The sequence below is a fragment of the Canis lupus genome, chromosome 5, assembly GCF_048164855.1.
Source record: "Canis lupus baileyi chromosome 5, mCanLup2.hap1, whole genome shotgun sequence".
Taxonomy (NCBI): Eukaryota; Metazoa; Chordata; class Mammalia; order Carnivora; family Canidae; genus Canis; species Canis lupus.
This window is the reverse complement of record NC_132842.1, coordinates 84,723,227-84,746,408: the sequence shown is the minus strand read 5'-3', so window position 1 is coordinate 84,746,408 and position 23,182 is coordinate 84,723,227. Positions and strand designations below refer to the sequence as shown.

Sequence of the window (23,182 nt, the reverse complement as noted above, 5' to 3'; positions counted from 1 at the left end):
GAGAAATTACAGCACATATGATGTGTCAGTAACCCTGCTCAAGGGATTTATTACGGTTAAAAAAAAAAAACTTCTTAGACAATTATCAAAAGAAAAAACAACAAATCCAAAAGATATATAGAGGAAGTACTCAACAGAGCCTGTTTTCTTACGTTGCTCATTTGATGTGTGACTATCGGAAGTCATTTCATCTTTTGAAACCATGCTTTATTCCTAGCTGTAAAATGAGCAAAATTGTAGGTCTCTCCTTTTTTCCAGAAGGGAGAAAACGTGTACTCGGCACACACTGTACTCCAGACGTTAAATCAGGTGTTTTCACACGTGATCTCATGTAACCGTTATAGCAGTAGTTGTTTATATCCTGTTTACTGATGAAGAAATTGAGGTTTGGGTTGTTTTATCTAGCAGGTAATTTTCAGCCACAGGGATGAATCAGTCCTAAATTTGCAGCACTTAAGGCAAAGTGAGGAATTTAGAGTTTGGGCAGGACATATGTTGTTTTAAGTCTGTTGTAGACACATTGAAATAATGATGATGGAAGTATTTTTGTTGCTACAGCTGCGTGAGTGACCTCATTGTGTCCTCTCATTCAATCTTCACACAACTCCTGTCACAGGCTGACAGCTGTTGGCCCCATTTTACAGATGAGGAGCCTCAGACTTACTGGACTTAAGCAGTGTGTTCAGCGGTGACGAGTTTACATTTCAGTGAATATATAAATCCTTGAGCTTGATGTAGAAGAGCAAAAACAGTGCAGTGCTAGTGGTCTGTTCTAAGAAAGCAGATCCCTGCTCTGACATTTAAATATGTCTTTAACAAATTTTCCTGGAGCCCTGTAATGTGGACATGTCCCCACCCCCACCCCACCACCACTGCACGCACACACAGCACTCCTCTCTTCCCAGTCACGCTCCATGTGATGGTCACTTTTAATAACCACGCGGCCACACACCTACCAGTATTCTCCTCATTTGGCAGAGGATATACCACGAGGTTAGCTTGCCGCCCAGCACACAGCTGGCAAGGACAGACCGGGAATTGGAATTGGAATTGCCAAGACTGGGTCTTGGGCAGTGGGACTGCAGAAGACCTTACCTGTTAGCCTGTCCTTGCCTTTCCTGGGTTTGAGGTACCTGCCCAGCTCAGGGCCTGTTGAGTAGTAAGCTCATGGGGATCATTGATAGCTTTTTGATATTTTCATCCTTTTGATAATGGAGTTTAAACTCCCGTGTTCCTTCCAGGCCATCTGATTTGCTTCATACTTACTCTTGCCCCAGCTAAAGGAAAATGGCCATTCCAATAAGATTTTTGCCAGTTACATATGTAGTTACTGATTTTTCCAAAAGGAATCCAATTTTGTTTGGCTGTGGGCTATTTTGATAAACTACAGTGAGAACCCAGGCAGACAGTAGCTTGTATCTTCTTTAGGGGTATCACTGGAGAATTTCCCACTCTGTAAAGAATTGCTCATTCCACCGGGAACCCAAAACTACATGGTAAGAATGCGACTCTATGACATCAACCGTCGGCAGCTGAACCTCACCATCCGGATTGTGTGTCGAGCAGAAGGATCCTTAAAGATCTTCATTTCTGCTCCATATTGGTTGATTAACAAAACAGGTATGTACAGAGGCCGCTCAAGTAGGCCTTTGGCGTTGGTCATGGGAATTCAGATTTATTTGCTCAGCCAACCGAATGCAGCCAATGCAAATAGATGACTTCAACAGTCTAAGCTGCTGAAACTCTCCTGCTTCCATAATAAGTGCTTCATCATGGTCAGAACTGTCCTTTCAGACAACAGACTGAGCCCAGCAAATAAATTCAATTTTCACGATTCTCCCCCTTGACAATTTTTCCCTTTACCATCTACATCTGTCTTGCATAGACTGGGTGGGACTGATGTAAGCTGTCCCCCTCCTTCCTAAAGGGTTACCACTGATCTTCAGACAGGACAACGCAAAGACAGATGCTGCAGGTCAGTTTGAGGAACACGAGCTGGCCCGGAGCCTGAGCCCTCTCTTATTCTGCTACGCTGACAAAGAGCAGCCAAACCTGTGAGTACAGTTATTTATGGAAGGGGGAAATAAGCTCCTAGGCGAGGGAAAAAATTAGCAAAGGCTATAGTATATCCGTGTAAGTCGAAATATACTGTAGATAACAATCCTGACTTGGCAGGGGAATAGGACCATGACCTAATGGGATTTTTTCGGATCTAATTTCTGTGTCACTTGATATTGAAAATAAACCATTTGGTGGGTTTATAATGAAAGCTAGTTTTATTTTACATGTTTTGAAGTAGTGCTATTCATAACCCTGCCAATGAGGAGCACCCACGTGTTCCCTTCCTCCACTGCACGGTTTTCCCCTGCGCAGAGCCGTCAGCGGGGCAGCAGAGCTGGCATCCAAGGGGACTTAGCCTGGCCCTTTGGTAAAATGTCTGCCGCGCCAACCCAGCCTAGGTCGTTTTGTGTGAGGTTTTAGAGTCCATCTCTTTTACCCTTGAAATAAATGGCACCACTTCAAGATTCAGAGCACTCGCGTGTTTAAAGGCAGGAAGGAGCAACGGTGGTGAGATTTAGGTGACCTGGCCTTTGTGCATGTGGTAGAAGCATGAATTCCCTTTTGTTCTTGGTTTTGGTGTTCTGCTTTTTATAGGAGTCTTCTCATTTGGAGCCTTCCTCAAGGGGAGCGCATCTGATAACGTTCCAGTGCCAACCCCTGCTGCGTAGTTCTTGTGGGCCGCAGCCTTCCTAGGAAGGAGTGGTCTCAGGTTGACTGGGGACTTACTGGACATGGCAGGAGATACAGACAACCAACCATCTGACGCAGTGTCACGCCTTTCCTGAGACAATTCTGACAGTTTTAGATCAAGGACTTGACACTGGTGACGCAGCTTGACTTATTTAGGGAACTCACAGTTCACAAAGCATTTCCCCTCGCCCATCACATCCCCGTGGATTAGGCAGGGCAGGAAAGTGTTTTATTTTACAGTGAGGAAACTGAGGTTCCGAACAAACTACCCGTCCTGGGTTATGTGGCTTGTTAGTAGTAGAGCCGGTACACACATTCAGGAGTTCTGTATCCAGGATTCATGACAAGACATTGGCCAACCAGACAGCACTTCGCCGTTGTAAGAGTACCAGGCCTGAGAAAGAAGGTTGTGCCTTCTGTACATAGTTTCCTGGTGTGCACGGAGTCGTGTGCGCACTTGTCTCATACAGTCAAGTTATTTCATGAATCCTTGAAACACCTGAGATAGTAAAGGATCAGATTCGAATCCTTGTTTCTCAGAGGAATAAAGTATCGTAGTCCTTTCCTCATGATTTATGCCCACAGAATCCTAATGTTTTCTCTGAACGTGTCCAGGTGTAGATGTCCATACATTTCACACATTGAGTAACTGTGGCTGCCTCAAAGGTAAGAGTCTTGACCACTAGCTGATTGCCCTTCTGTGTTGGGGAATCACACGAAAGTGAGGAAGAGTCAGTGTCAGAGTTCTGGTTTTGGGTGATCGTGTTTCCTGATTAGAGCAGATAAGTAAGACTTTCTTACAGATGAATACATATATCTCTGCTTTTCTGCCCCACAGCTGCACGATGAGAATCGGAAGGGGGATTCATCCTGAAGGCATGCCGGGCTGGTGCCAGGGCTTCTCACTGGATGGTGGTAGTGGTGTCCGAGCTTTGAAAGTCATCCAGCAAGGAAACCGCCCAGGGCTGATCTATAACATTGGTGGGTTACATTTGGAGCAGCAGGAGAATCAGAACCATTGGCCGATGACCTCAGGCTTGGAGGAATAAGCTGGCCATACATTTTGGCCTGGCTGCAAGTGGTGATACTCTCATTTGGCATTGGGTCAGGTATCTGTTCTCTGAATGCTAGATTGATATCAACGCAGATCTGTTCTCCTAGGGATCTAAGGAGCCACCTAAACACTGCCCTTTTGAGGTCTGGGGCTCTGTTTAATTTCAGACTCACCTGTGTCAGGAAAGTATCAGTTTGGCTTGAATCCTTGTTTTTCATGGGAATAATAGGAACACTTAGAATGCTTTTCATCCTCCAAGCATTTCCCACGCATTCATTAAAACTTGCAAACCCTAAGAGGGTAAGGAGCATTGTTCTCCTTGAAACTGAAGCAGAGAGGTTAAGTGACTTGCCCAGATGCAAAGGACAAGTCTGGGTCAGAAGTAGGATTATGATTGGGGGGTACACATTTGAAGCAGAAAATGTAATAAAGTGTACTTACTGGTTATAGTAACTAGAAGCCCCCAAACTAGCTTAACTTCTTGAGGGTGGTGAGGGGAGGGGAGAATGCTGTACCTGTGTACCTCATAGCCATCTGGAATGCTCAAAAGATTCTCTGAAGGGTTAAGGTAAGTTTGATTTAGATGTCTCAGGTTTAAAATGTTAGCAGTACCCCTTTCCTTTAGTATATAATTTCTGAAGCTCTCAAAGCACTGTTGAGGGCTGAATGTTGGAAAACCATCTAGAACCGTGCCTGTGCTGTCCATTGAACCCTCTGATGATGATAGTGTCCCATTCTGCACCGTCCAGCCCAGCAGCACTAGCCACATGTGGCCGCTGAGCACACAGGAGTACATTACTAACAAATACAGCCAGTGTGACTAAAGAATTGAATCCTTTCTTATACTGAAGTTTAATGAATTTAAATAGCCATTCATGATTAATGGCAACTGTAATTGGACGGTGCAGATACAAAGAGTCCTGTTGTAGAAGGAAAAACTGAGGTGGTATCATGTAGCTGTTTACCCTGAATCCCATGGAGGGTCCGAGATATGTTTAAGTATTTGAGGGCTTATTAGCAGGAGTCTCTTCCAAGTCCAGCTTCCTTTTCCTGTTTTTAGAACATGAATTCTTATACATTCTCCCTTGACGTGGGCACTGTCTTTAAGGTTGATGTAAGATTTTTAGTAGAGGAAATTAATTCTCTGATCCTCCTGCCAGGGATCATTTTCTTTCTTTCTTTTATTATTACTGTTTGTTTGCCGGGGGTCATTTTCTGTACTGTGTCTTTACATCTGTTTGCTCCACCTCTTGAATAGGCAAAGGCTGCTTCGTGCTGTGTTTGACTATCTGCTGGGGTATCGGGTCCTTGATATAGTTCCCAAAGAAAGATACCACAGGTTGGCTAGAAGCTGCAGTTGGAAAAAATTGAGGGGAGAAATGGAGCCTGTGTCTTCCAAAGCTGCTGATTTTCGGGAACCACAGAGTTACTGCAGAGGCAAACAGGTTTCTAGTCAGAAATATGCTGTGAGCACGCATATAAATTTTCATTCAAGGAGCATTCATTAAAAGTTATTGTGTATGTCTTTAGGAATGGTACTGTGATAGGGATTTTGTTTTTACACCAAAGAAAGGGATAGGGGGTTAGGCTGAGTTAGGACTTTATAATTCCTAAGGATCATGGGAGCTTGGCATGTATTATCAAGGGAATTTGTGGAATCTCTCACTTAAATATTTTTGAAGAATTAGGTAGATGACTAGCTCCCTATCAGGAAAGTTTAAAAGTAAAATCCCGAGATGAAAAGCCAGGGAGACCTTGCCAGTTAGCCTTACATGTAAGTACCTCCAAAATAAAGGATTTTGTACATTTTTATCTTATCAGATACTCATTTATTGGGAGATTGCCACGGCCATATAAATGAAAAAGGAAACTTAAAAAGCCCGTTTTGTTTTTTAAAATTGGGTCTTGATACTGTAGATTCTTTTTGTAGTATCAAATTAAATATATCTTTTGTAGGCAGACTTTGTATTGGTTGAGATCAGCTACCTACAGATATCGATTTCTGACAATGCTTTCCTGTGTGTTGCAGAAAAAAAAATGATAGGGTACTTCTCCCTATTCGGGTATTACTTAGCATTTCTTAGATAACGAATTTCAGGGGTGTGTGTTGTGTGTGTGTGTGATTTGCTCAGTCTTTTACGTATTTTGAAGACTTAGATTAAAGCATCACCAGCTTTTTCAAGCTAGTACAGGTGAATTATGGCCTTAACAGGCTGGAATATTTATAATTGGGGTTCTGTTGGGACACTCAGGACACTTAGTTGCCATGTCCTAAGATCTCTTCTTTTTTTGTGGTTCTCTTGACACTTGCCGACTGCTAAATACAGTCCTTTTATTTGTCTTGTCATGACGTGAGCAAGGGCTGCTGAGGCAGTGTGCCTGGGGTTGAGCCCTAGCTGTGCCACTTACTGACTCTGTGGCCTCGTGCAAGTTCCTTGGCTCTCCAGGTGCCTTAGTTTCCTCCTCTATAAAAAGGAAAGTTTCCTCATCTATGAAAATACTATCTCATAAGGTTGTTAGGAGAATTAAATGTAAAGCCTTTGGGAGAGGCGCAGCCTGCATCAAGGATTCAATAAACATTTTATTATTTCTATCTATAAGTATTTCTATCACTGTATAACCAGAGCTCAGCCTAGTGCCTTGAATACAGTTGCTATATTTATTATCTGAATGAATGAATAATTTATCCCACTGGGTTTGGAATTTTTAAAATTGTTATCAGGGTTTTAAAGATAATTCAGTGCTGTTTTTTCCTTCTTTCTTTCTTGAGATCCAATATTTTGCGATTTCCATCTGATTGATTATGACTTCCTTTCCTTGGTATGTGTTTTGTTTGCTATTCTGTCTTTCCAGGATCTGATAGGTGCTGGAAACTCTTATCTTGTGAATGAATACATCCTATGATGTCTAGCTTTATGTTTCAGCTGGGTTCTTGGGCAATGGGGTAAAAGAAAGTCCTAGGGAAGAATCTGCTATGTTCAGAGCCATTCAGGATCCAGTTAAGTAATCTGAAGTTTCTGTGATATCATGTAAAAGGGGCAAGTTCTCAAGGAGGACATTTGTGTCCCAGATTTAAACAGATACACATTACTTAGATTAGATTATCTCCGTAGTCCATTTCGTAGATGGAAACTACCAGTACTCATGGCTGAACACCTGCCCTTGTGATGCTGTGCCCTTTTGTGAGGAGGCTAGGAATTATGAGGATATTGGTACCACCACTGAGACTTCTTCAGGCTGAAGTGGGCATAAAGAATAAGACTTTGAGAGCAGTTGTTTTCATTCCATCCTTGGAAGGCTTGACAGCACCTCTGGGTGATATGGTTGTTTTCTCAGGGAAACTGAGTAAATTGTGAAGCCTATTGACTTTTGACAGGCACGAATTTTCTTTCTTCTGATTAATTCATGGAAATGGTTCTTATTATTTGCAGGTATTGATGTCAAGAAAGGCCGAGGTCGATATATTGACACTTGTATGGTCATCTTTGCCCCTCGTTACCTGTTAGATAATAAATCATCTCACAAGCTTGCATTTGCACAGAGAGAATTTGCCCGTGGACAGGTAAGTAGTTTACTTTTGAAGAATGACTAGTGTTTATTTAGTAGCATGGAGAGTTTTAACGCCATGGTTTATCTCCCCATCAGCACTGTTAAGTTTTGTGATGTGAATGACCATTTTGGGCTTTTACCCTAACCAGCTTGTGGTAGAGGGCAAGGCTCAGAGTAGGTGGTTACTCAGGAAACATTTGCTGTCTTGACTTGATTTGTTGAGTAAAGCCAGTGATCCTGTGTGTTTCAGGGAACAGCCAATCCTGAAGGTTACATTTCGACCCTTCCTGGTTCCAGTGTGGTGTTCCATTGGCCTCGGAATGACTATGATCAGCTCCTATGTGTCAGATTGATGGATGTTCCCAATTGTATTTGGTCTGGAGGCTTTGAAGTCAATAAGAATAATTCCTTCCATATCAACATGAGGTAATTTCAGAGACTGTATTTAGACAAAAAAGTAGCAGTGTTTGAGGTGCAATAATGTAAACAATGAGCTGTAAATACCATATAAATTAGAAATATCTACAAAGCTATTTATAGTAAATATTAATACTGTCCTTCATGAAATGGACATATATGTTTCTAGCTCGGACAAAGTTCTTAAAACTTGCAGCGATCAGGTAAGTTTGACCGAACATTTTGATGGTATGAATTAGAGGGTGTGTTGACAGTTTTGACCACAGTGCAGGAGCTGTGGGCTGAGGTGATAAATCCAAGGGCAGCAGAGCTCATGATCACCTGCAACTCTGAAAACTCTGTATTTAGATGCTAACATTGTTTATAGATTTTTTTTTTTATATTCTTCCACAGTGTACCCTCTTTTCTCACTTGGTGTTATTTTAGTAAATCATCTGGCCTTCTTTGTCCAACCCAGTGACCCTCAGGTTCTTATTAAGAAAAATTTAACAGATTCAGCCTCAACTATCACAGGATGACTTTCTTCTTTCTGCTTTTATCAAGTGCTTTTTTTTTTTTTTTTTTAAGGATTAAAGTTTTCTTTTTTTATTGTGATAAAATACACATACCACATGAGAAAGACAACACAACAGATTATTTTCTGGGCCTCAGACACGTAATATGAAATTTACCACTTTACCATTTTTAAGTTCACTAGGTTAAATGTGTTCATATTATAGGGCAGCCAGCATCCAGAACTCTTCTCATCTTGCAAAATGAAACTCTATACCCATTAACAACTGTGCATCTCCCCTTTTCTCTAACCCTGCAGCCACTTATCTACTTTATCTCTAAATTTGGCTCCTCAGGTCCCTAAGATGGAGTGGAGTCATACAGTAGATGTAAGATTCTTAGTAAAAGAAACTATCAGGCAGTCCTGGTGGCTCAGTGATTTAGCGCTGCCTTCAGCCCGGTTGGGGTGTGATCCTGGAGACTTGGGATCGAGTCCCCTGTCAGGCTCCCTGCATGGAGCCTGCTTCTCCCTCTGCCTGTCTCTCTGTCTCTCATGAATAAATAAATAAAATCTTTGATTAAAAAAAAAAAACTATCTGTGACTCTCCCATGGGATGGTCTTGGCACCCTTGTCAAAAATTATTGGACTCTATATGTGAGAGTTTATTTCTGTGCTCACGCTTCCATCCTCTGTGTGTTTGTCTTTATGTTAATATTGCACTCTTTTTGAATAATACAGCTTTGTAATAAGTTTTGAAATTAGCAAGTGTGACACCTCCGACATTGTTCCTTTTAAGAGTTATTTTGGGGCTCATGGCTGGCTCAGTTGGTAGAGCATGGGACTCTTAATCTCAGGGTTATAAATTCAAGCCCCATGTTGGGTGTAGGTAGAGATTACTTAAAAATAAAGCCTTTAAAAAAGAAAGATATTATTTTGGCTGTTTAGAATTCCTTGAGATTCTATCAGAAATTCAGAGTAAATTCTTCTGCTGGAAAAAAATACCACTTGGGATTTGGGTAGAACGTGTATTAAGTCTGTAGATCCACACTGGGCAGCATTGCCATCTGAACAACATTAAGTCTTTGGACCTGTGCACATGGGATACCATTCCAGTTATTTGTGACCTGTTTAGTTTCTTTCATTAAATGTCTTGGCAGCTAAAGTCACTGAAATCATTGCTATTTTGATGCATTTAGAAGCAAAATTTAAGGTTTTATATTTTATGGTTAGTTCTCCATTGAGAACACTCTTGTAAAGGAGCAGAATACTGGCTGATTTTAAGAATAGTTGATGCAAGGGGTGCCTAGGTGGCTCAGTCAGTTAAGCGTCTGCCTTGGGCTTAGATCCTAGAGTCCTAGGATCAAATCCCACATCGGGCTCCCTGCTCAGTGGGAAGCCTGCTTCTCCCTCTCCTTCTGCCATCCCCCCCTGCTCATGCTCTCTCTCTCAAATAAATAAAATTTCTTGAAAAAGAATAGATGATGCAAAATAATATCTTTTTTGGCTTTTTAAAACATATTTTCTGAGGGTTGTTTTTTTTTCTTTGTGGTCAGTGGTGTACCCGTCATCATTTCCCTTTGCCCTGGCCCTGATTAGAGTTCATTGCATCTGATAAAGGGGGTTTTGAGCTGTGTCCCTAGGAGTCATCAGGGGTTTTAAGGAGGTGGCTTTAGGGGCTGAGGAAGCCAAGTGGGCAGGGCTTCAGTGCACTCATCCCTGCTTCAACCAAAACTCTTGTCTGCTAGAATCCCATATCCTCACCAGATTTAATGGGGTGGGGAGGGGAGGAGTTAGTTCTGCAGTGGTTTATGTACTGCTTGGGTGGAGGTTGCCTTGATATGTTGTGTGAGAAGAGGAAGCCAATTCAGAATTAAGCAAAAATTGTTCATGACTACTTCAAGGAAAGAAGGAAGGAAGGAAAGAAAATGTGTGGAGGTGGGAGAAGATGGCTTGTGTACCTTTGTTAATTAACCCTTTGGAGCGGTTTTAGTGCACTAAAGTTACTGAGCACAGACCCACAGCCTCTTTCTCTGCCTTTCCCCAAGTTTTCATTTTGAAATGGTTTAAACCTACAGAAAACTTACGAGTAGTATAAAGAACATTCTTTTATCTTTCACCTGGATTAACTACGCATCAGCATTTTGCTGTGTCCTTGCTGTGCCCATTGCATGGATGCACACTTTTTTTCTGAGCCATTTGAAAGTAAATTGAAGTCATCCTGTTAAAAAATCCATCCATAAAAACTTCGTTTATCCACTTAAAGACAAGGACATTTTTTCTGAGTAAATATACTATTACACACTGAAGAAATTTAATGTTGGTTTTTTTTCTGATAGTTTTTTTAAATTGATCTCTATACTTAACATAGGGCTCAAACTCACGACTCTGAGATCAAGAATCACATGCTCTGCTGACTGGCCACCCAGGTGCCTTCTGATAAATAGTCTTTTGAAATGTCCTTCATAGAGGCGCCTGGGTGGCATAATCGGTTGGGCATCTGACTCTTGGTTTCAGCTCAGATCGTGATCTTAGAGTCATATGATTGAACCCTGTATCCAACTCCATGCTTATTAGCATGGAGTCTGCTTGGGATTCTCTGTCTGAAGTAAGTAAATTAAAGAAAAAAAAAAAAGGACAGCCTGGGTGGCTCAGCGATTTAGTGGCACCTTCAGCCCAGGGCGTGATCCCGGGGTCCTGGGATTGAGTCCCACGTCTGGCTCCCTGCATGGAGCCACTTCTCCCTCTGCCTGTGTCTCTGCCTTTTTCTTTCTCTGTCTCACATGAATAAATAAATCAAATCTTAAAAAAAAAAAGAAAGAAAGAAAGAAAGAATGAAAGAAAGAAAGGAAGAAAGAAAGAAAGAAAGGAAAGAAAGAAAAAAAAAAGAGAAAGAAAAAGTCCTCCATAGCAATTCCGCTCCCCCTGATTGAGGACCTGGTCACAGATCATCCATTTTATTTGGCAGATAAATCTCATCCACTTTAATCTAGAGTAGTCCTACTTTTCCTTTTATTTATTTTTGCCTTTTTTGACATCGAAATTTTTAAAGATTCCAAGCCAGTCTCTTGTAGAATGTTTTATTTTCTAGATTTTTTCTGAGAGTTTCCTATATGTAGATTTTGGCTAAACATTTTTGGTAAGGATACTACTACTTATGTGGTGTTATGTATTTCCCAGTGGGTCACACAGGAAGCCTGTGCCATCCATTGGTCCCATTATTGATGTTGCTACATTCAGCCATCACTTGACTAGGGTGGTGTCCACCGGGTCTCTCTATTGTAAAGTTACCTTTGATTCTTTGTGGGCAGTAGTAGACCATTGAGGGGATAATTTGAGGCTGTGTGTATTCTGCTCCCCAGAAACCTTTCACCCAGTGGTTTGATGGTTCTTACCTGAATCAGTGATTACATGTACAGTAAATACATCTTCTGCATTTATTAACTGATATTCTTTTGTGAGGAAGAGCTTCCTCATTCTCTCCAGTGATGTACCTATATTTAAATACACATACACATATAAACAAAAAAACTATGATTTACATACTGGTAACTACTTGGATTCTTCGTCATCTTCCCTCATCCTATACTAAAAATCCTGGTTATCAATAACATCCATATATTAGTTCGAACCATGTGAAATTGCTCTTTTTTATGTCAAAGCAACAACATTTACTTATTTGCTATGCTAGCCCTATTACCCAAAACAGACCCACTCAGTAAAATATGTAGGTCTTGTTGTGCAGTGACAATGTGCTGTTCAGAAATTGTTTGGATGAATTTTCTTTTTATTCAGTGATTAACATGGCCAATTTCTAGTTTTTTTTAATGTGACCAAAGAGGACACAGTGGTATGTACCTGTTGAGGTCCAGATGAGAAGTCTTTAAGAGAGTGAGCTCTAAGTTTTTTCTTCCACAGTGTGCAGCCTCCTTGTTTCCTTTATTTGCAGAGATACCCTGGGGAAGTGCTTCTTCCTGCGCGTGGAAATTACTCTCCGAGGAGCCACCTATAGGATCTCATTCAGTGACACGGACCAGTTACCCCCTCCTTTCCGAATTGACAACTTTTCTAAGGTATCGACTACAGTCATGAGCCAGTTGGGCTGTTTCACGTGTGGGAATGTGGAGTATGCACTGCCTTGAAGATAAGGATGAAATACATTTTAAACTTGGGTTGGAAAGAAACTGTATGGGGGTCTCTGCAGCTGGACAACACTAGACATCCTACCCCCAGGAGGTGGTTTCTGCTGGTTGGTTTGATTGCTGCACAGCCTTTGCCCAGAAGGGACTTCTCAGCCCCCCACAATCATTCTGACTAGATTGTTTGGTGGACATGGTGCCCCCTGTAGACATTCTACACAAACAGAGGAGGAATCAGAATCAGATCATCCAAAGACAATGGGGATGGGCAGTTTTACTGTTGCCTCCTTACAGTGAACATTTTTTTATAAATCTTCCAAGTAAAGCCAAAATGGTATCAGAAGAGGCTGTTTTTAAATTATGCCTTCGAATAACAACATCTTATAATACGTGACTTCCCATAGCTGAATTCCAGAATTTGTATTCCTTTCTATGTTCAGAGTATATCTATTATAGGGGGTGAGAGTGGAAGAGATGGCCCTGTCCTTTAGTTGTTGGGCTTGGTGCAGCTTGGAAGATGACTAGAAAGGCATTTGAAGAAACCAGAGGATTATGCTTAAGATTGTGGTTATGCCCTATGTAGGATTTGCTTGGGCAGGATCTGGAACTTAAACCTAGGGAGCACTGACTCACTTTCCAGTAACAGCATTCTGAATCAAAGTCCTCTTTATCCTCTCTGCCGTTACATAGGTTCCTGTTGTCTTTACTCAGCACAGTGTAGCGGAACCCAGGCTCCGAACTGAAGTGAAGCCCATGACTTCATTGGACTATGCCTGGGATGAACCCACCCTGCCTCCTTTCATCACGCTGACCGTGAAGGGGGCGGGCTCCTCAGAGCTCAACTGCAACATGAATGACTTCCAGGATAACCGACAACTGTATTATGAAAACTTCATTTACATTGCTGCTACCTATACATTCTCTGGGTAATTCGGAGTTAAACTACTGTTCTTATAAAGCAGAAGGTGCTAATTATTAACTGATTTTAAGTTTTAAGCAGTTCTCAAGAGGCCCAAGGAATGAAGGAAGATTCCTTCCATTCTTTTCCAAATCCTAGGCTCTGGGTCTGTCTTGAAAGGTCTTAGGCTAAACCCTTGTCTTCTGGCTAGATTACATTTATCCAAAGAGGCAAGACTGTTCTTTCTTCAAAGAACTCCCCAATAATCCATCCTAGTATTTAACATTCCTCCCTTAAGATACTATTCTCATATCCTCCGTTCTTCTTGTTTAAGGTGGTATTTTTAGTGTATTTTTTAAACTTCGTGCTATTTTTATCTTTTCTCATTTGAAACTGACTAATCTTTATCATAATTATTCAAACCATCTTCCTGACTCCCCTCTCTCATTGAGAATACTGATAATCACCTATAGCCAACCAGAGTAGGTCAACTTGACAGTAATTCCAGCAACCGTGGAATTATAACTTCCACTGTCCTCTGACTAGCTGTATTTAGAAAACTCAGTTGAAGAAGAGCAAGTTTATTCTGGTTGTGTTGTTAGATTGGTACACAGAGATTCAAAACATTGGGCTTTCAAAACCTAGTCATCTCACCAACATGTTAATACAATTGATCATTCCTATGCCAGTCATGGGGCCAATTTTAAAGTTTACCTGTAGGAACGCCTGAGTGGCTCAGCGGCGGAGCATCTGCCTTCAGCTCAGGGTGTGATCTGGGAATCCCGAGATCAAGTTCCACATCGGGCTCCCTGCATGAAACCTGCTTCTCCCCGCTGCCTGTGTCTCTGCCTCTCTTTCTGTGTCTCTCATAAATAAATAAAAATCTTAAAAAAAAAAAAAAAGTTTACCTGTGGAAAAAATGAGAAATAGCTAAATCTTTAGCATTACAAATATGGATCACCTGGTGATTAGGACATTTAAAGCCAGATTCCTTTAAAATGTTCTAAGTAATTTTGCTTATGAATGATATTTTTGTATCTGCCTGAGGCTCAAAAAATAATCTCTGGATCTAGTGGTACCTCTCACCTACGTAGAGTCCAGATTTCACTAGTCATGAATTGAATGGCATCTTTGCTTAGAATAGCCATTCTTTTCCAGTTTGTCACAGCTCTCCTTGGAAAGAATGGTGCTGGGTGGTTTATCTTGTGATTAAGTCAGTCTGCTCGTTTCTCTTGAAAGATTATGGCACTTGCCAGTGTGACATGCTTAAGATTTTAGTGCCTGAAAAACCAGTTCTTAATCTGGTTGCTAATCATGTTTTTCCCTTTATGTTCTCCTATTTAATTCCAGTAGTTATTATGCTCTTTAACTGAAGAATCCTGAAGGGTGATTGTGAGTTTAATGGGTTGGATAGATAGGGAGCAGATAAAAAAAAGCTTCCTGGGAATCTTGGTGTGTGGAGAGATTACACCATGTTTTGGAGTCTATTAGACACTATTTCTTTGCATTTTCACAGGGAACAAATGCTGAGGATGAGACTAGTTTTGTTTTGGTTTTATTTTCAGTTGAGGTGAAATGTGCCCAACATAAAATTAAGTGTTGAAAACTGAACAGTTCAGTGAAATTTAGTGCATCTGTGATGCTGTCCTAGCTGGAACTAGAGCCCCCATCTAGTTCCAGAACATTTTCATTAGTCCAAGAAGAACATTCATTAAGCAGTTCTCCCCAGGCCCTGGCAACCACCAGTCTGCTTTCCATCCCTAAGGATTTACCTGTTCCAGATATTTCACATAAATGGAACCATAAATATGTGACCCTTTGCATCTGGCTTCTTTCACTTAGCATGTTTTCAGGGCTCATCCATGCTGTATCATGTGTCAGAATTCCCTTCCTGTTATGGGTGAATAATACTCCATTGTGTGGCCGTACCACACTGTTGTCCACTCGTCTGTTGATGAACATCCGTGTCTTCTCCAACGTTCAGCCATTGCCAAGGGCGCTGTTGTCAGCAAGCCTCTGTGTGTGTTTTCAGTACTTGTTTCAGGTTCCTTTGTGTATTTACCTAGGAGCAGAATTGCTGGGTTCTCTGGTATTTTTTATGTTTAACTTTTTGAGTAATTGCTGTGCCGTTCTCTGCAGCAGCTGAATCACTGTACATTCCCACTAGCAATGTGCAAGGGTTCTGATTTCTCCCCAGCCCCCCAACACTTGCTATTTTATTTTATTTTATTATATTTTATTTTACTTTATTATATTTTTATTTTATTTTTTAAGATTTTGCTTATTTATTCATGAGAGACAAAGAGAGAGGCAGAGACACAGGCAGAGGGAGAAGCAGGCTCCATGCGGGGAGCCCGATGCAGGACTCTATCCCAGGACTCCGGGATCATGTCCTGAGGCAAAGCAGACGCTCAACCGCTGAGGCATCCAGGCGTCCCCTACATTTTTTTTATTGTAACCTTCCTACTGAGCATGTAGTGACTTCTTGTTGTGGTTTTGATTGGCCTTTCCTTAATAACTTAGGATGTTGATCTTTTCATGTGCTTATGGGCCATTTTTTGGAGAAATGTTTATTCAAATACTTCACTCATTTTTAAATTTGGCTTTTTGCATCTTATTGTTGAGTTTGAAGAGTTTCTTGTATAATACGGATACAAATTTGCAAATGACCTATATGATTTGCAAATATCTTCTCTCCTGTAAATTGTCTTTTTACTTTCTTGATGGTGTCCTTTGAAGGGCAGAAGTGTATAATTTTGTTGAAATCTAATTTATGAGTTTATTTTTGTCACTTGAACTTTTTTGGTCACAAAACCTAGTTTTTAACCCCGAATTTATCAGTCCCTTTTTTAAAAATAAAGATTTTATTTATTCATGAGAGACACAGAGAGAGAGGCAGAGACACAGGCAGAGGGAGAAGGAGGCTCCATGCAGGGATCCCGGTGCAGGACTCAATCCCAGAACTCGGGGATCATGCCCGACGCAGACGCTCAATGGTTGAGCCACCCAGGCATCCTTATCGGTCCCTTTTTTGATGATAGAGATTAGTGGAGACAGGAGAATAAATAAAATCTTATCAAAATACACCAAAGTTTAGCTAGGCTGCAACATTCCATAAAGCTTAGGATTCCTAAGCCACAGAGAAACACAACACAATTGAGTTGGAAGAAGGTGATTATATACCCTTTGTTTTCTTTTCATCCTAAAGGGACTCTCATTTCTTGCCAAGCCTTGGGGATGCAGTGATGCTGGTTTTCTGTCTGGCAAAGAGTAGAGCCAATTCTTGGATCCTTGGAATGTTTGACTTTTCAGGTGGTACTGGGGGAAGCTCTAAAGATATATAGTTATTCTTTTATGTCTGAGCTTTAAGGCATCAGGAGTTGCACAATGTCAGTATGTCTTCTGACAAATGAATCCTTGAACCATCCAAGAAAACACAACCTTGATCTTTCCACAACTTGAGTTAGACTTCTTCTTCTATGATTAAAAAAAAAAAAAATCCTCTTTTTAGATGAGGTTTTAAGCATTTGCTTCTGAGTACTTGAAGACATGTGTGAGTGCATGTATATACACATGTGCATGTATGTATTATTGTCTTAATTCTAGTTTACAGGAGGGGACAGGAAGGCCTGTGGCTTCCAACAAGGCCACTACCTGTGCAGAGCTTGTCTTGGATGTCTCACCAAAGACACAAAGAGTCATTTTAAAGAAGAAGGTAAGAAAATGTAGCACTTGGAATTTAGAAGAGGAGGTTTTGAGCCCTGGAAGGGCCTCTGGTCAAGGGAAGGGAGGCAGGCTGGACAGCTGGCTGGGTGGGGAGGGGACACGGGAGTCTCACCTGCTCGGGTTGGAGTTCTTCCTCCTATCCTATGATACCTGCTCCAGGAATTCCATGCCCTTCTCATCTCCGTTGCCCTTTTGGGGGTAACTTCCTTCTCGAATTCATTTTTTCCAGATTTGTGATTTGCTGTTTTCATTACTCTGTTTTTCTAGTCTACTTTTCCCTAAACTGAATGGGGAAATGATCAAACTGACAACTTTTTCCCTTTTCTTGCTGACAGACATTCTTTTCAGGTCAGTTGAGGGAAATGTTTCTGAGATATAGAGAGGAAGACAGTGAAATTTGGCCAGAAGCATCACAGAGGACAGAAGGACAGGAAGGATAAGTAGTTCAAACCTAAAAAAAATGAAAGCTATTTGAGAACAGAGAGGTGCAGAAGTGACTCTAAGAGGAGGAAGATTACCAAATTGCGTGATTTTTTAAAACACATTTACCTGAAAGCTGTGTTCTTGAAGATTTTCCAAAATATAAATCACACAGTCCAAAAATAATCCTGATAAGTGAATGTCTCTTGAACACGCCATTACCCTAATGCTGACAAAGGACCGGCCTTTTATAACCAAAAGTGGTATTGTGTGTGTCAGTGGTGTAGCTTCATTTGGATTTGAGTTTATACAGCTCCTCTCACATTTTTAAAAAAGTTTATTTATTTATTCGTGAGAGAGGCAGAAACATAAGCAGAGGGAGAAGCAGGCTCCATTCAGGGAGCCCGATGCAGGACTCGATCCCATGATCTGGGGATCACAACCTGAGCTGAAGGCAGGTGCTCAACCACTGAGCCACCCAGATGTCCCTCCTCTCACATTTTTAATTGGGGAGAGGTGTAGATTCAAATCATCTCGAATTTTGTACATCAAATGAAACTTTAATACATTTTTTTTTAAAGATTTTATTTATTTATTCATGAGAGACACAGAGAGAGGGGCACAGACACAGGCAGAGGGAGAAGTAGGCTCCATGCAGGGAGCCCCATGTGGGACTCGATCCCGGGTCTCCAGGATCACGCCCTGGGGGTGCTAAACCACTGAACCACCCCGCCTGCCCAATACGCGTTTTTAATTCACTTTTTGTTTTTAACCGCTTTATTGAGATATAATTCATATAGCATACAGTGTACTATTAAGGTTTGCAGTATATCCACAGATATGTCCGAGCATCATCACACTCAATTTCATAGCATTTCATCACCTCTAGAAGAAACCCTGTATCCTCCAGCTCTTGCCCCATTTTCCTCTCACCCCCTAGCCCTAAGCAGTCACTAACCTACTTTCCATCTCAATATAGCCCCCTATTCTGGACTTCCGTATGAATGGTGTTTTTTGAGTGGCCTCTTACACTGTGTCTAAGGTTCTCCTGCCTGTCACCCTATCAGTACTTCTGCATCTATTCCTATATGATAACAGTTCAGAGTCCTGCAGTTCAGATCTGTGTACAGTGTTATCACACTCTTTTTATGGAAGGTTGTATCTATCAGATGCATTTGGGAACTAAGATTTGGGAATGGTGATGACTAAGGAGACCATGAGGCATAGTAATTGAAAGTAAACAGGTCTGGGGGCTTTTATTGGGAATTTTAAAGAAGAAAACTTTGAAAAGCCATAATCTAAAAATAAGATGCAGAAAGTCTGACAGAAGTCAAGTGAATTGAAAAAAGAAATGGCCGAGCCCTTGGAAAGGTTGTCAGATGGCTCTCCAAGAAGGTTCGAGCTGCTGTGGATGTTAACATGAATGGAGACAAACTCAGGAGTAAGGTGATTTGTCACCTGGATTTCGAGCACCTGGTGTGATCAGCACTACAGGAATGATAAGTAGCTTTTTAATTTCCAAGGGCCAGGTGACTGCGGAGCAGACAAAACAGATTTTTTTATGAAGTAGGAAAAACATTTGGAAAAAAGATGTTATAATTTATAGAACATTTTTACTGCTGTTAATTTCCCTTGATGGGGATGAAAACTGGTACATCAGAGGGTGGATATAAAGGAGTTACATTGACATCCAAAACTAGGCTGTATTCTAAGAATTAACGTTAGGAAATGGTCCTCTGCTCTTCAGTTGGAAACCAAGAGTAGAAAGTCTGACACCTTGGGTTTTTCATTGGTTCATTGGTTTTCTTCTTCTTACTTTTATTTTGAAAGGATCTCAAAGTCAGAGAAAAATTGACGGAAATTCGTCCTGTTACTGTTGATGTTAACTTTAGCACTTGATGAATGTGGTGTTTGCCAATCTCCTGCACTATAAGAGGAAGTTTCTGTCTTTCCCTTGTATTTAGTATATACTTTGTGGACAGGTACTTTGCCACTATGTAGCTATCCCGATCCTTGTCAGACTTTCTGTGTATTATGCATATGTATTGGCTTGGACTTCCATGGTGAAATACTATAGACTGGATGACTGGAATAATGGGAATTCATTTGTTACAGTCCTGGAGGCTGGGAGTTCCAGGATCAGGATGCTGGCCGTTTGGTTCCCTGCTGAGGGCCTACATCCTGGCTGGCAGATTTCTGCCCTCTCAGTGTCCTCAAATGGCAGTGTCGGGGATGATGGGGAGAACGAACGTATGCTCGTTGATGCCTTTCCTTGTAATGGCACTGATTCCATCGGAAGAGTCCTCCTCATATGCCCTGATCTAAACCTAATGATCACCCAAAGGTTCCATTTCCATATATCAAAATTTCAGATGCGGTCTCCAACTTAAGAATTTGGGGCGGGGTGTCAGTGTAGCCCATAGCATTGTGTATGTCATCAGGATGGATTCCTCTCTGAGTCTATGGGTTACCCGTTACTGTCAGGATCTATATTTAACACTCAGTTTCCATATTTGGCCAGTGGGAGCTCTTTGATCTTCTGTGTCCTCTTGACCTATGCCCCTCATTTTTTGAACACATCCTTACTTTTTAACAGCAAGTTATTCTTGGTTCATCTGTACCTTCCCTGCTATATTCTTGGATTTGCCACTTCTTCAGGGCACCCTGATCCCTTTTATCAGAGAATGGAAGTTAGAAAGCTAAAATGTGTTCACTGGGTGCACTTGTTGCCTCTGTGATGTCATTTCCAGGCTCTCCCAGGGGACAGAGCTAAGGGTTTTATGTGCACACAACATATGTATACCTGCACATGTGTGCCTGCACCCACGCTGTAGGATATGTACATGTACATACAGAATATACCTACACATATTTTATATAAGCATTTATATATTTTGCATATTGTTAAAATATTTATTTATTTATTCATTAGAGGCACAGAGAGAGAGAGACTGAGACATAGGCAGAGAGAGAGAGTCAGGCTCCATGCAGGGAGCCCAATGTGGGACTCATTCTCAGGATCCCAGGGGATCATGACCTGAGCCAAAGGCAGATGTTCAACCACTGAGCCACCCATGTGTTCCTATTTTGTGTATATTTTTTAGAGATTTTATTTGTTTATTCATAAGAGACAGAGAGAGGCAGAGACATAGGCAGAGGGAGAAGCAGGCTCCACGCAGGGAACCCGATGTGGGACTCGATCCCAGGACTCCAGGATCACGCCTTGGGCCGAAGGCAGGCGCCAAACCACTGAGCCACCCAGGGATCCCCCTATTTTGCATATTTTTATTTTATTTTATTTTATTTTATTTATTTTATTTTATTTTATTTTATTTTATTTTATTATTATTATTTTTTTATGATAGGCACACAGTGAGAGAGAGAGAGGCAGAGACACAGGCAGAGGGGGAAGCAGGCTCCATGCACCGGGCGCCTGACGTGGGATTCGATCCCGGATCTCCAGGATCGCGCCCTGGGCCAAAGGCAGGCGCTAAACCACTGCGCCACCCAGGGATCCCTATTTTGCATATTTTTATATCTCAGTATATTAAAAACCAGCAATTCACACTGATATTTCCAATTCCAGTCCAGTCCAGCATCACAAATACATTGATTTTCTCCATTTCCATATTTGTAAGTCCCTTGTCCAGCACTAAGAACATATTTGCTAATGTAACCACCTCCTCTGAATGTAACCCATCATCTGTCACCAGAGTTGCACCCCATCCTCCGTGTAAACACACTCTGGCACCTGGCTTGGCCTCCGATCGCCACCTTTTTCAGCCCCCAAGCTCGGAGGACTGCTCTTCTCACCTCTCTTTGTCTCTGACAGCACACAATAAGCTTCTAGCCTCCAGTCCCTTAGTATGGATCATCACCTACATTGAGCTCCAGCATCACACTCTGAGCTGTCCCCCCTCCAACACTCACAGTCCCCATGGACTTCTGTCTTCCTCAGTGTCATCTCAAGGTTTTAGGGCTAAATTGTAAGGGAAGGTAGGCTAGGGAACTGGAAGGAGAATGGTATATCTCAGATTTTGATTGATTAATTGATTGTACATCTCAGATTTTTAAATGGAAATGTTGGTAGTTTCCAACTCTGATGAGTCTACACTTAAGGGCAGACACTAGAGGAATCCATGTATGAAAACTCGATTTCATCCAGCATCTGTGCTTTGATTCCCAATCTGGAACACCTGCAGGATAATTGAGCTGTTTTCCCATGTGGTTTTGGCACCTCGGATCGAGGTGCTTTCTCATTTTGAACGCAGAAGTGAGCACATGGGGATTGCATGTGTGCAGCTCAGTTTCCTCTGTCTTTACAGACACAGGAGGCCGTAGCACACAGGAAAAAGAGGAGCATATCTTCCTGGGTCTGAGTTTTGGTTTTGCCACTTAAGGATATATGATATCTGGTATTTTACATTCCTCATTGAGCCTCATTTTCTTACTGATCTAACAGGTTTGTGAGAAAGATCAACTAAGATGAGGTAGATAAAGTGCTGGGTGAAGAATTGTAGTCAGAACAACACAGTAAACATTTAGTGAGGCCACACCCTGTGCCTGGCATGCGCTAAGTGCCTTCTATTTGTTACACTTATCACAAGAACCCTAAAAGGGAGCTGAATTTCCCCCTTTGACGGATCAGGAAACAGAGGCTCTAAGAGGGATTTAATAACCCGTCCAAGGTCATTCAGCTTATAAATGGTGCAGCTGGATCTCAAATCCCGGTGCTTGACTCCAGCATTCATATGACTGTTAGTTTTGACTGTGGAATGTAATGCCCAAGCTGTGTTTCCTGCACAGGGGCAGCATGGTACCCAGTGCCCGGTGTACGGTACCCACAAGTGTTGGTTGCTCTGAAGGAGCTCAGCTGGAAGAGTGGATGTGATCCTGACAGGTCTAGCTGGGGGAGTTACCTTCACACAGGAAGTATCCTAGATAGTTAGGGGTACTGAACTAGAATATCTGGATTGTGTTAGAAAAGAAAGGCCATGTGAGTAAAATAGTTAAGTATGTTGGCTTTGAAATCAGGCTGTGGAGGTGAAATCACCGCCTACTGGTTATGTGGCCGGGGGAAGTTTCTTTATAACTTGAAGAAAATAACTTCCTTACCTGTGATAAAGATAATAATAGAATATGTGTCATTGGATTGTGTTAAGGATTAAATGAGCTACTACATGGAAGTCCATGATCACTGACTGGCACATGGTAAATTCTCAATGTATTGTTGTTATTATTACATTTGAAATATAACGGAATCTATAGACTTCCGTGGGTTGACCTAGAAGTCCAAGTGCTGTGTATAAAATATTCCAAAGAAGAAACTATATTTAGAATTAACCGCAACTTAGTATAACCTTTGAATTCAGTCAACTATATTTGAATATAATCAATTTATAAATTGGAAACCACCAATATAGTATACTTCCATTATAAACACGAAAAGGGAGAAGACATCTGGTAAATTCTAGTGGTCTGCCAGTTATGAGGATTACCAGTGATCAAATATAAAGAATATCGTATATACTTTATAGAACTAGATCCCTCTTGAAGGTAAGGGTACCCGACGGTCACCACCTGGGACAGCAGTTACCCTAGCAATGCAGCTAATGGAAACTGGATTGAACCCCAACCCACTAGTTTGCTTAGAAAATACTGAGTATATGAAAAGAATACATTCTTAAAATTAAATGCATTATTTGTAACGTTTGGTTGTTTGGTACAAGGGTTCGGCA

General features: G+C 41.5%; 1 protein-coding gene across 10 annotated transcripts in view; it reads left to right on the top strand.

Moving 5' to 3' along the window:
• VPS13D (vacuolar protein sorting 13 homolog D) overlaps window positions 1-23,182 on the top strand; it is a 236,859-nt gene that overhangs the window by 105,383 nt on the left and 108,294 nt on the right. For all 10 annotated transcript variants that reach the window (XM_072828308.1, XM_072828307.1, XM_072828306.1 and 7 more), the window contains 8 exons: window positions 1,429-1,620; window positions 1,928-2,054; window positions 3,590-3,732; window positions 7,237-7,367; window positions 7,605-7,780; window positions 12,211-12,334; window positions 13,091-13,326; window positions 16,905-17,013. In XM_072828308.1, coding sequence (XP_072684409.1) covers window positions 1,429-1,620; window positions 1,928-2,054; window positions 3,590-3,732; window positions 7,237-7,367; window positions 7,605-7,780; window positions 12,211-12,334; window positions 13,091-13,326; window positions 16,905-17,013 — 1,238 coding nt within the window. The remainder of the gene's footprint in view (window positions 1-1,428; window positions 1,621-1,927; window positions 2,055-3,589; window positions 3,733-7,236; window positions 7,368-7,604; window positions 7,781-12,210; window positions 12,335-13,090; window positions 13,327-16,904; window positions 17,014-23,182) is intronic.